The sequence below is a fragment of the Podarcis cretensis genome (assembly GCF_951804945.1).
Source record: "Podarcis cretensis genome assembly, chromosome: 6".
Taxonomy (NCBI): Eukaryota; Metazoa; Chordata; class Lepidosauria; order Squamata; family Lacertidae; genus Podarcis; species Podarcis cretensis.
In genome coordinates this window covers 65,333,273-65,346,043 of record NC_137175.1, presented here as the reverse complement: position 1 = coordinate 65,346,043, position 12,771 = coordinate 65,333,273, and the positions used below count along the sequence as shown (strand labels likewise).

At 40.1% G+C, this 12,771-nt stretch overlaps 2 protein-coding genes across 15 annotated transcripts in view; one reads left to right on the top strand and one right to left on the bottom strand.

Annotated features, from left to right (window-relative positions):
* The first annotated feature begins 64 nt into the window (after window positions 1–64).
* Window positions 65–12,771, top strand: part of LRRC40 (leucine rich repeat containing 40) — a 37,919-nt gene continuing 25,212 nt past the window's right edge. For 4 of the 9 annotated variants that reach the window (XR_013840336.1, XM_079982250.1, XM_079982251.1 and 1 more), the window contains exons 1-10: window positions 161–1,543; window positions 2,744–2,925; window positions 3,321–3,394; window positions 3,985–4,114; window positions 5,325–5,448; window positions 6,644–6,786; window positions 7,996–8,168; window positions 8,763–8,853; window positions 8,958–9,003; window positions 11,286–11,397. Coding sequence is in view for 8 of the 9 variants with exons in the window: in XM_079982250.1 (XP_079838376.1) it covers window positions 1,393–1,543; window positions 2,744–2,925; window positions 3,321–3,394; window positions 3,985–4,114; window positions 5,325–5,448; window positions 6,644–6,786; window positions 7,996–8,168; window positions 8,763–8,853; window positions 8,958–9,003; window positions 11,286–11,397 (1,226 nt within the window). In the remaining variant the exon portion in view is untranslated. Of the gene's footprint in view, window positions 131–158; window positions 1,544–2,743; window positions 2,926–3,320; window positions 3,395–3,984; window positions 4,115–5,324; window positions 5,449–6,643; window positions 6,787–7,995; window positions 8,169–8,762; window positions 8,854–8,957; window positions 9,004–11,285; window positions 11,398–12,771 lie in introns of those variants that run through there. The other 5 variants (XM_079982248.1, XM_079982249.1, XM_079982252.1 and 2 more) reach the window with 4 other exon arrangements.
* The window catches only part of LRRC7 (leucine rich repeat containing 7), a 208,311-nt gene continuing 200,183 nt past the window's right edge, over window positions 4,644–12,771 (bottom strand). For all 6 annotated transcript variants that reach the window (XM_079982226.1, XM_079982235.1, XM_079982234.1 and 3 more), the window contains one exon: window positions 4,644–4,795. In XM_079982226.1, the coding sequence (XP_079838352.1) occupies window positions 4,659–4,795 (137 nt within the window). In that variant the 3' untranslated portion in view covers window positions 4,644–4,658. The remainder of the gene's footprint in view (window positions 4,796–12,771) is intronic.

The window sequence follows — 12,771 nt, the reverse complement described above, 5'->3', positions numbered from 1 at the left end:
GGTAGACACGCAGAACTAGCGTCCTGCGCATGCCCACTCCCGCTGATTCTTTGCGCGGCGCGCGCGCGTGTGTGGGTTCCATAGAACACTTTGTTGCGCATGCCTCGGATGTGCCTTTGGTTTCGAAGCGGTAATCGCGCTTAGGTTTTCTGCGGAGGCGTGTCACGTTGAACGCTTTGCTATTTACTAAGGCAGCTACTTAGCGCTGGGGTTGTGAGCTGCAGGGTTGCCTGGCTTTGGACAGGACTAACTGAAGTGAACAAGTCTTATCTCTCTCTATCTGTTTATCTCTCTGTGTGTTTAATTTGCAGCAGGGTCCATTCGCATTACAAGCTCCTTGGGTTGTTTAGCAGCCATTAGACAGAAAGTTGGACTAAGTATTTATTAAGGGTAGGGGGAAGATGCATGCTAAATTAACTCAAAAGCAACAGAATGAGATAATCTCTTTGTACGCCCTCTGTGTGAGAGGGAACAGAGGGGTTTGCTAAGACCATTGGTTGTTTATTCAGTTTGAATGATTTGTTTCTTTATACCTGAGTGTTTGGTTAAATTGGCAATAGCAATTTTGTTGCCGTAGCTTGCTTGTTTAACCTTATAATAGAAATGTTGAGTTGTTCGTCGGACCTGTTTATATGATTTTTGCAATGTTTGTATCTCGTTTTGCTCCCTTGATTGTCATTACTTTGTTTCCCACACTGGGATTGTAAAAAACATCCGATGCTTTTCGAATCTGGAAATAAATAATGGTGCAACCCAATGTCCGCACATTGTGGACTCCAGTCTTACTTCGTCAGATACTAGCCTGAGTTGCTCATGTATATAGTTATTCCTAGAGCCGGAATTTCGTTTATAACACGACTTGTATATCAGAACTCTTCCACAGGCTCAGAACAGTCTCTTAGGAAATGGTGAGCGGAATAAACAGCGTTTCATTTGTAAAAAGCTGAGGCGATGCCTGCCAGGGAGTCGCACCTTAGGCTTGGGGGACCTTCGTCTCTAGATACTAAATTTGCGTCTTGCATGCACACTTCATTTTGCCCATTCGATGGGGCAGCTCAGTGAGCTCTGCCACTCAGTCCAACTACACAGGCTCTTCTTATTTATGACTTCAGCGTGCATACTTTCAGGGAGAAAAGCCGCCGACATATACTCTATAGCCATCTTGCTGTGCTTCCCGGTTAAAATAAAAAAGCAAGTCCCGGCTCAGCTAAAGCTCAGACGGGAGCTCAGTCAGGCCTTTCCTCTGGGGTCGCTCCCCTCCCCGCGCGGAAGAGGAGGCGCCAACCGCCTACGACGCGAGCAAAGGCGGGCGGGCCCGCGTTTCAACCCGGGATTGCGCTGCGCTCCGAGGGGCTCAGCCGGTGCGGGCAACCGAGCGGGTCGGCGGAGACCATGTCCAGGGCGCGAAGAAGAGGCGCGGGAGATTCTCTCGCGGGCTTCAGGCGGGGCGCGGGCGACGGCGCTGCGGCGGTGCCCCAGGGGCTGATTCGGACGGCGCGGAAGAGCGGCCAGTTGAACCTCTCTGGCCGCGGGCTGACCGAAGGTGAGCGGGGCCGCCGCTTGGATTCCCCCGTCTCCGCGGGCCGAGGCCGCGGCTGCCTCCGCTGCGCTGCGTTTCCTGAGGGGACCGGGCGGTCCCCACCTGTCGGCAGCGGAGGCCGCGTCTTCCCCTCACGTCGCGCCCGGCTGCTTCCCGCTTTATTCCTGAGGAAAGAGCGCTGGTTGGGGCCCGAGCACTCCAGGGGCGTGTGCTGAGCAGGGGGCGGCTTCATTCTCTCTTTTAATAATAATAATTATTAATAATAATAATTAAAATTTTAAAAAATATTTCCACACAATTTTGACTCCCTACTCTTCTGTGAGGTTTCCATTCAAATCTTTTATCTACTGCCTTAAATACAATACTTCTCCTCCCTAAAACATATACAGTAATTTGTATTACATTAATTTTATCTAGCCAGATATTTGTACGGGGACAAATAAATATTATTCTCCTTTTTATATTTCAAATCCAGACTGAGATTTCATTTGTCTATAGTATTTGTGTGGGGTACAAATAAATAATAATGGTGACTATTATTATTATTCTCCTTCCTTTGCTTATATTTCAAATCCTGCCTGCGATTTCATTTGACCATAATATTTTCTCAGACAGTCGGAAAAGGGTCTCCCCTCTTCCACAGACATTCTGTATCTTTGGTCTTTTTATTTTTTGCTCCACTCCCTCTCGTCTGCCACAGTCTGGGGGCATTTGAATGGGCATTGGCCATCATTTTATTATCCCTCTGAAGTTTATAATGTGCCTTTCCTGTGGGGGGCTGGATGGAGGTTGGCAACTGGGGGAAGAACCCGCTTATTATTTCCTAAGCCTGGGCGAAGGGAAGAGGAGAGCTTGGGTTGCATCCAGCGCCAGCCCTACTTGGAGTAGGAGCACTGAAGTTAACTAACACGAGGTCGATTGATTTGGGTGGGTTTCATTGGGGGGGGGTGTTGAATACAACCATTTCTCCTTCATCTCAGGTTGTCTTAAAAGATGGTTGGGCAAATTCATGGACTGTCAGTGGCTACTAGCTCTGGTGACTTCCTACTTACCTCCAGAGGCAGTTGCTGGAAGTTGCAAATGGTGACTTCTTGTGGGATTCCCATAGGTTGCTGGTCAACCACAGAGAACAGGATGCTGCACTAGGTGAGCCTTAGGTCTAATCCAGAAGGGCTTTTCTTGTGTTCATTTTTCTGTCTCCAGTCCCTCCACATGTATGGCGAATAAACTTGGATACTCCAGAAGAGGCGAAGCAAAACCTTTCCTTTAGTACTGATGAACGGTGGTGGGAGCAAACCGATCTCACCAAACTAATATTATCTTCGAATAAACTGCAGTGTCTTTCTGATGATCTAAGACTGTTGCCTGCTCTCACTGTATTGGATGTGAGTACAATATTTTTGATTAATGTTGCTTTCATATTCATATTGTGATGATGAAAAGTGGGGGAAATAGGCCTCTTTCATTCTGTAAGAGCTTTGTTGTGTTTCGTAATCTTCAGGGATATGCATAGATCTTATGTTAAAGATACATTTTTGTGTTCATGCAATCAAGTAGTATAAAAATTTTACGAAATAAATAAACACACTCTAACAATGTGTTAAATAATAACTGGAAAGATTTAAAGAGCTTTGTCATTTATCACCATATTTTCAGACATAGTTCAGAATATAATGCAGTGGCTGATGGTAATGCTTGGATCCTAAACTGTTTGGTACAGGGAACAATTCTTACTTTTTTGAAGTAAGTAAAACTGCTGACAATTTCTTTTTATTTTTAGGTGCATGATAATCAACTGACATCTCTTCCTTCTGCTATAGCAACACTGGAAAATCTCCAGAAACTTAATGTGAGGTAAATATATTGTACAAACTTTGTACACAGAACATGTTTAAGGAATGGAAAAAAGTTTAAAGATCTTTAAAGTAAAGATTGAGGTGAGGAAAGTTTAAGTACATTAGTTTTTAGTTATGTGTAGATAGTAAGTTCTTGTGGACGTGTAACATTTGTAGATAAACAGGCAAGATTGTTTTAGAACAAAGTACTAATGTATTGGGACGCGGGTGGCACTGTGGGTTAAACCACAGAGCCTAGGACTTGCCGAACAGAAGGTCGGCAGTTCGAATCCCTGCGATGGGGTGAGCTCCCATTGCTCGGTCCCTGATCCTGCCAACCTAGCAGTTCGAAAGCACATCAAAGGGCAAGTAGATAAATAGGTACCGCTCCGGCGGGAAGGTGAACGGCGTTTCTGTGCGCTGCTCTGGTTCGCCAGAAGCAGCTTAGTCATGCTGGCCACATGACTTGGAAGCTGTACGCCGGATCCCTTGGCCAATAAAGCGAGATGAGCGCCGCAACCCCAGAGTCAGCCACAACTGGACCTAATGGTCAGGGTCCCTTTACCTCTTTACTAATGCATTTCTTCCTAATTTTTATTTTATCAACAGCCATAATAGACTAAAAGATATACCAGAGGAGCTTACCCAACTAAAACATTTAAGAAGTCTGCTTCTGCAGCACAATGAATTAAATCAGTTGCCTGATGAATTTGGACAGCTTATTAGTTTGGAAGAGTTGGTAAGTAGAGAAGGCTTTTATGATGATTCTGGTGATGTTTTGGTTACTAATATTAGTTCATACTTGCATAACTCTTGAATCGGTACTGTTCTTTAAAATTCTTACCTTTGATTTACCAGCCCCATATTAAAAGTCATTTGGTGTCTGTTTGACAGTTTTGCTATGAAGGCATTTAAATTCTATGTATGACACTGCTTGCAAGAATTGTATGATTTGTCAAATCTTTTATTTTACTGTATCTGATTCATTTAAAATTAAGCTGATTAATTACGTGTGGGGTTTTTTTTAATTAAAAAAATAAATTATCTCCTTCGGAAGTCTCATGGGAGGTGTTGAAAATTTGAATTCTCTTTCATAAGGCCAACAATTCTGTTTTCAACTCTGGCCAATGGGATGCTTCCCAGAAGTTCACTAGAAAGGCAACAGCCTTCCTCTCTTGTCCCCATCTCCCCACACCTTGCAGCTTTTATTAATAGATTTGTTACCTGAGAACATCAAGAATCCATATAGCTATCGCAGTTAATAACCAATAACTTAACCTCTTTTAAAGATACCTGAGTGTGGCAGTCACTTTATTGTGTAGCAGTGAATTCCAATTCATGATGCATGTTTTGCAAAGTACTTTATTCTGTCTGCCCAGAATCTTCAGCAGGTCAATTTTCTTGGGTAAGACCACTAGTTCTAGCATAATTAGAGAGAGAGAAAATGTAATCCATTTTTTCCATACTATTTCCAGTTTATTATTTTTCTGTCCCTTCCCCTGTTGTCTTTTTCCTAAACTGAGAAGCTACCGATATTTGAGATTGTACTTGTAAGCAGGTGTGAAAATTGTCCATCATATTTGAGAAGGCTGCTCACACACAGTAAATCATATTTATTTCAGACAATGTATTTCTATGATGAGGCTTATGACTGCCTTCAGTCTACCTAAGTGAATATTCCGATCATTGTTGCTAGCTATTCATATTGCTATTTTATAATCCCTTTGACACTGGAACTACTGCATTCTGGCCATGCCAAACAAGAAATTCTGGGACTTCATTTGAAAAAGAACCAGGGTGGAAATACTGCAAGTGTTGACTAATAATTGTGCCATGTTTTCATACTTAGTGCTGAACCAATACTACTTGGCTTATTTATACATCACCACAATTTTCTTACGTAGCCATTCTAAACCATAACATCAATTTTTATTTTCCACTTTCTTCAGGATATTTCCAACAACCGTATTTCTAGTATCCCAACAAGTTTTCGTTTTCTAACAAATTTGGTGCGGCTCAATTTGACTTGTAATCATTTGAAGAGCCTGCCAGCAGAAATCAGTGCAATGAAAAGTAAGGAAGCCTTGAATTATGACTTGACTGGAATCTTTTTGTTGTCTTATTTTCCTGGTAGTAGGGGTTTAATGAAACTTCATTTTAAAAGTACATTGCTATCACTCTTCTCTAATGAATTTTATGTTCATGTACATCAGTGGTTCCCAAACTGGTCTGTGGATCACTAGTTTCATTCAGGTGGCCCATAGTGTGCCTATAAAAATAGAGTATATATATATATATATATATATAACATCAAAACAACAACAACCACACAACATCTAGCACTGTGCATACCGTTGCTACAGTAGGCAGATAAATCATTAAGTGGTCGGCAAAGACCCTCAGCAGTTTTCAAGTGGTCCATGGGGGAAAGGGATTGAGAACCACTGATGTAGTTGAGAAAGTGTGGAACTCAATTTTAACCAGAACTTGGTAGTCCAGCAGAACTGGTCTTCACAGTGCAGTAAGACTTTCCTGTGACAAGTTATGAGAAGACGCTTATATGTAAAGTGCCTCTGCATTGTAATCTGCATGCAATGTAAGCTATTCACAGCAGAAAGCAATAGTTTTCCCTGGCAAATGTGGGGCAGCATGTATTCAGAAATGTGTTAACAGCTATGTGTCTTTGTACAGCTAGAAATAATGGTCTGGACTGAAAGAAACATGAGCAGAGTTCTGCTCATGTAACAGGGCTTTCCCACTCACCATTCACACTGCAGACTACCAAGCCCTCTGAAAAGTCATTCCTTATTGTTGGGACCCTTTAGACAGTGTGTGAAACAGTGTGAAAACTCGCAGAGGGAAAAGGGGCAACTCTGCCTTGTAAGTGGAAGTACCTTCTTGCCTACACAAGAGGGTTTTCCTCAGCTGTGAGTCATTGTCTTTTATTCCCAAGTGGCATTGCTCTTAACTAAGAATTCTGAAGATTCTAATGTAGGTATAACTTAAAAATCCAGCAATATATTTTACAGCCTTTGTATTATTTAATATTTGGCTTGACTGGCAAATATTTGAAGCCTCTTTCAGAAGTATAATAAAAAAAATATTCTTGTGGTGCTTGTATTTAGTAAAGCCACCCTATTTTTTAATTCTAATGTTTCCACTTGTTTCTCCATTTGGCATTTTGGTAGGCTTTTGGTAGGATAAGATGTTAGATGAAATAGGCCTAAGGCCTGATTCAGCAGAGCTATTCTTATGTTCCTTTCTATAGGTCTGAGACAGCTTGATTGCTCAAAAAACTATCTGGAAACAATACCTCCTGAAGTGGCCAATATAGTATCATTAGAGCAGCTTTATCTAAGGAGAAATAAATTGTGTTATCTGCCAGACCTTCCTTCATGTAAATTTTTAAAGGTAAGTTTTATTCTCAGTACATATTACCTAAAATATGTAAACTCCAATAAAGACATCTTTTAAAACAGATTTATTCTCAGTACGTTTGATGCTTGTGTGTGTATAGATTGTGGTATTGAATCTTTTCTTTTCTGAAGCCTGTTGCAATTAAGGATAATTTAATCTTTATGTTGGTGAAACTGAAATAAAAGTGGTCAGGTTAATGCAGCTAGCTTCTGAAATTGGATTCTAAGCTTTATTTTGTCTTGTGATGCTAGGGTTACATTGCATTTAACAATTAACATGTTAGGCAGCATTTTCTTCAAAGAGAGGGGCATCCCACTGACACATGCACACAAAGCTTTTGTTCAAGTGTGGATGGGACGTTTTTCAAATGAAAACTAATTCTATCCAGATTATAATAAGGCTGGTGTGGGCCAATCCAATGCAGAAGTCACACTGAGAGCCAGTGTGGTGTAGTGGTTAAGAGCGGTAGTCTCGTAATCTGGGGAACTGGGTTCGTGTCTCCGCTCCTCCACATGCAGCTGCTGGGTGACCTTGGGCCAGTCACACTTCTTGGGCCAGCCACACTTCTTTGAAGTCTCTCAGCCCCACTCACCTCACAGAGTGTTTGTTGTGGGGGAGGAAGGGAAAGGAGAATGTTAGCCGCTTTGAGACTCCTTGAAGGGAGTGAAAGGCGGGATATCAAATCCAAACTCCTCCTCCTCTTCTTCTTCTTCTTCTGGCTGAGTTCTGTACAGCTTAGTAAGTGAATAAAATAGCAACTCTAATGACTTAAGTTTCTACAAGGTAACTATAGACCAGCTATATGTCCAACAGGTTGATCGCGATCGACAGGTTGATACCTGAATGATCGCTGTTGATTGTGGTCGACCGTGGGCTCCCTTATGATCACTGGCTCTGCCCCTGCTGTTGTCGGAAAGTATTGCTGCTCCTGCTTGTTATTAGCGGAGCAACTGTAGTCTCACCTAAAAAAAAGTCAACAAATTTGGTCCCTCCCCCTAGTGAGTAGATTACTGTCAGTGGTTTTATACTGGGAGTAGATCACAGTCTCTAGGGAGTTGGACGTGTGTGCTGTAGACTATCTGCTTAAAAAACTCTAAATTCAATAAATATGTAATAATACGACTCTTGCCTCCTATGTAATAGATTAACCTTGATACAGAATTGATAGATTATGTGATTTATTGATTTTTAAAATTCTTCTAGGAGTTGCATGTTGGTGAAAATCAGATTGAAGTGTTAAAACCTGACCATCTGAAACATCTGAATTCTTTGTGTGTATTGGAACTAAGAGATAATAAGCTAAAATCGCTGCCTGATGAAATAACCCTGTTACAGGGGTTAGAGCGACTAGACCTATCCAACAATGATATTAGTAGGTAAGACTATGGGCATTATTTAGAGTGACTGGGGAAACCCAGCCAAATGGGCGAGGTAGAAATAATAATAATTAGTTGTCTTCCTTAGTTTGGAGCAAGTTTACACTGTTACTGAATTTAAAAGCAAATGCTCAGACCATACTTTTTCTTGAAATACATTATTATTAATTGGTAAAGTAATATTGAACCATGAATAATGCTCTAATTAACGAGGTTCAGAATGCAGGGGCTTGGATCTTAACCAGTGGTGAAAGTTCCACTAATAGAGTGCTCCCGTCAGCAAAAGTGGGGGGAGGCATCTTTCACTGATTTCCGCGTACCCACAAGAGGGGTGTCCACATGAAATTCTGCACTGGATGATTGGGGAAATCATTCAGACCAGCAGGAGAAGTGGCATGGATGTACCTGTGAAAATTGCCTTTCCCATCCCTTTTGCCAGGGGGATTCTCAACTGGATATTTTCTTATCAGTGAATAGAAGGAGCTGGTGACTGTTTGCACTTAGTAGTTTGGATCCAAGCCTGAATAACAACTGAGCATTGCTTCCATCTTTTGGCTTTGAGGTTGTTTATAAAGAGAACTCTTCTCTCTGCAGCCTTCCTTACAAGCTAGGAAACCTGTCTCAACTGAAGTTCTTGGGGCTGGAAGGAAACCCTTTAAGGACAATCCGAAGGGATATTGTACAAGTAAGAGCATACTTTACATACTGTCTTGAGTTGTTTCTACCCCTTAAGATTCAAAAGATGCAAGTGGTTGACAATTTTTTTGTGCTTTTATTCTTCCATTTCAGAAAGGGACACAAGAAATTCTGAAATACCTTAGAAGTAAAATACAAGGTAAAAGTTTTCTTTGTGAGCATAAGGTTACAGTTAAATCAACTCTTGGACTAGCTAGATTAACTCTTCATGATCTTGTTATGTCTAGAAATCTATTTGTTCACACCTGGTTGCTTCCATATCTTCTCTTTTCCAAGTCCCACATAAGAGATGGTTTCCAGTATGTATCAGAATGAAGTACATCCCTTGTTATATAAATTCTTACATAAATAAATTCTTACATAAATAAATTCTTACATAAATAAATTGAAAACTCTTGCTCAGTGTTAATAGAACAGTGGGAAACAATGTCCAGAGGAATCACTTGTTGACTAGATACCAGCTTAATAGTTTACTACAGTGGTACCTTGATTTAAGAACTGCTTAGTTTCTGAACAAGTTGGATTAAGCTGCAAACCCGGAAGTATGTGTTTTGGTTTGTGAACTTTGCCTTGGAAGCAGAACATGTTCTGTGTTCCATTTGTAAATTGAGTCCCCCACTGCTATGGGAAAGCATGCCTTGGTTTAAGAACGCTTTGGTTTAAGAATGGACTTCCGGAACAGATTAAGTTTTAAGCCAAGGTACCACTGTATTTCTTTAAAATGGACATGGAGGTGAAAGATGCAAAGATAGCAATTGCTACATTTCCTACAGCTAGCTCTGAATGTTGAGCATGACAGTCCCCTGCACTACATAGCAAACTGCCTTAGAATCTAGAGGAAATTTTTGCAGCAGTTTGTGATGCAATAGTTTGCTTTTCCAAGGAAAAAAAGGAAAAAATGTAAGTTGTGGATATGCTTAAGGTCACTCTCTGGATTATCACACATGACTTCAGTATTGAAGAACACTGGGAATTTATAAATTGTACCCTCCCAAAATACATTCACCAATAATTTTTGTATTACTAAGATTTATAATCCAAATTATATTAAGCCCCAATGAGTAGGCTTAGATGACTGGGTAACTTGGAATTAAGAATGACATTTCTGACTGAAGGTGATAACTTGCTTGTGTTCCTTTACTTAATAAGGAAATAGCCACATACTTATGCTTAAAAGCATTTGAAAATGTTTTATTGATTTCAGATGAAGGGCATAATTGAAAGTAAATGTGTTCATGTCTGAGCACTAAGGCTGCTTTCTCCCTTGGTGCTGCATTTAAATTGAAATTTATGGCTCTAAACATAAATACATTGAGAAAGAGAGAATGAATCTTAACTGTTTGTGCCAGAGGATTTCGAGACTAGTGCGTAATAACTAGCTGGTGATGGCACTTGAAAGGTCTGGCTCTGATATAATTTGAAAATAATTCCTTAGCTATATTTTGTATGTATACAGTGGTATCTCGGGTTGCATATGCTTCAGATTACAGACTCCGCTAACCCAGAAATAGTACCTCGGGTTAAGAACTTTGCTTCAGGATGAGAACAGAAATTGTGCTCCGGTGGTGCGGCGGCAGCAGGAGGCCCCATTAGCTAAAGTGGTGCTTCAGGTTAAGAACAGTTTCAGGTTAAGAACGGACCTCTGGAACGAATTAAGTACTTAACCCGAGGTAGCACTGTAAAAGTTAGGTGGTAGAACTAATGAACCTGGGTTACAATACAGACTTAACTGCCAATATATTTCATAGTCAGGTTTTTAAAGACATGTTCCAAAATTGATCGGGAACTGTATCAGCCACATGTGATCAGAGCATTTTCTCTGTGTCATTTGTATAGCTTCCTCTTAAATAAATTAAAATTGTATTGCAGCCAAGTTTTTAGGCTATACAATTACAAAGTTATTTTCCTGTAACACCCTGTACAGTTCTTTGACATTTGGCAATGCTTGAACAGATTGACCACAAGATACTTACAAATGCAATCCAAAAATGGTTCACTTAAAGCCACTTGCTCCATTGGTCTTGATATAGTTAAGGAATACAAATTTCTATGCCCTAAGTCACTGATATAGATAGAACTGGATAAAACTGCAGTCCAAAATACCTTCTTACACTTGGAAGAAATATTGATATTCCCAGCCTTTTCAGACTTTCCAAAGAACAAGCCTGAGAATCTTCTAGATCCGGTGTATGAAATATTTTGAACAGAGTCTTCATTAATTATCCTTGTGTCTGAATGAAGCAAACTTCATCTGCTGTGAAAACTCTTACTTTGATGATGTTCGGACTCCAAAGTGGGTAAAATTGAAATGAAAAATCATCCTAACTACTTGGCTACATTTTTAAAAATCTTCTTCAGATTTTTGCAGATTCTCATGTTTGTAAAATATTAAACACATATACTTACTTTTGCTTTCTTTAGATGATGACATAATTGGTCCAAATGGAGAATTTCCTGTGACAGCAATGACTCTGCCAAGTCAGTCAAAAATTAATCTGCATGCTATAACTGCATTAAAAACATTGGACTATAGGTAAGAGAATTTTAAGCTTATCAGCTCTAGACATATACTGTATTGGCCTGAATATAAGCCTCACTTTTCTCCAAATTCTGACCATGAAAAGTTAAAGTGCGGCTTAAATTCACGACCTTACAAAAATTGGCTTTTACGATATCATTGCTGAAACAGACATATGGTAAAACAGAACAGGTGTGAGTGCCTGTGGAATTTTAAGGGAGCAGCTTATATTTGGGTGTTGTCTCCCCCCGCCCATGAATTTTAAAGGTGTGGCTTATATTCGTTTGCGGCTTATAGTCAAGCCAATACAGTAAATAAAAATATATATAATGGGCTGAATCCAGCAAAGTTGTTCTGTTTTTATTTACACAATGGAACTTCCCTCTCTCCCCCTCTGTGCCCTCTCCAGATCTGCTCCAAAGGGTTTTGGGGAACCTCCAGAACAGATTTAGAGGGTCCCTGGGGAGAGGGAGGGGAACTTACATTGTGCAGACAGAAGTCCTTGTGCTTACAGAACTACTTTGTTGGATACCATGTGATGCATCCTTGATAGAGCAAATGGCACTGGTGCAGTTTTAATGAGGCCACCCCTTAATCGTGAGTGAAAGAAAAAAAAAATACCTGTTTTTTACTTCTTTATTTAAACTTCTAATATTTTATAATCTTTGATGTTTCCTTACAAACAGGCGGTATAGAAATTTTTGCTAAATAAATAAGTCAGAAATGGCTCACTTAGTGGGGTAGAGCCACAGTGCTAGGTTCCCAGCAGCAGCACTTTCCAGGGGTATCTAGGTGGAGGAGACAGATGCACCCAAATATCCCCAATCAGGTACTGCACTATTAAGTTTAAAAGGCTCTCAGAATGGCTTACGTAAGATCAGTAACAAACCAGACAGTACTACCTATGCACAGGATTTCATTCTATTTTTTTTTTTAATAAATATTTATTGAGATTTTTTAAATACAGAAATGCAAATATAATAAACAATATAACATGTATCATAACATCTTTTCATAACTTCTTTGGACTCCCTCACGTCTCTCGCTCCCACTTGCATCATTGTAAAACTTTTTCCAGCAATTTATCAACTTGTTTACATTCTTAAGTCTCATTATTTAATTTAGTCTAATAATTCTCCAAAGAAAATTTATACTTTCCTCAATCTCCTTTATCATCCAGATTACATCTAATTTAATGGTGCTCAATTATTTATGATCTAGCATCCTCCTTAACATTCAACCAAATTACAGTATTTTTGTAAATAAGTCTTAAATTTCTTCCAATCTTCTTCAGCTCTCTCCTCTCCCAGGTCTCGGATTCTGCCGGTCATCTCAGCCAGTTCCATATAGTCTATCAGTTGCATCTGCCATTCTTCCAGTGTGGGTAGA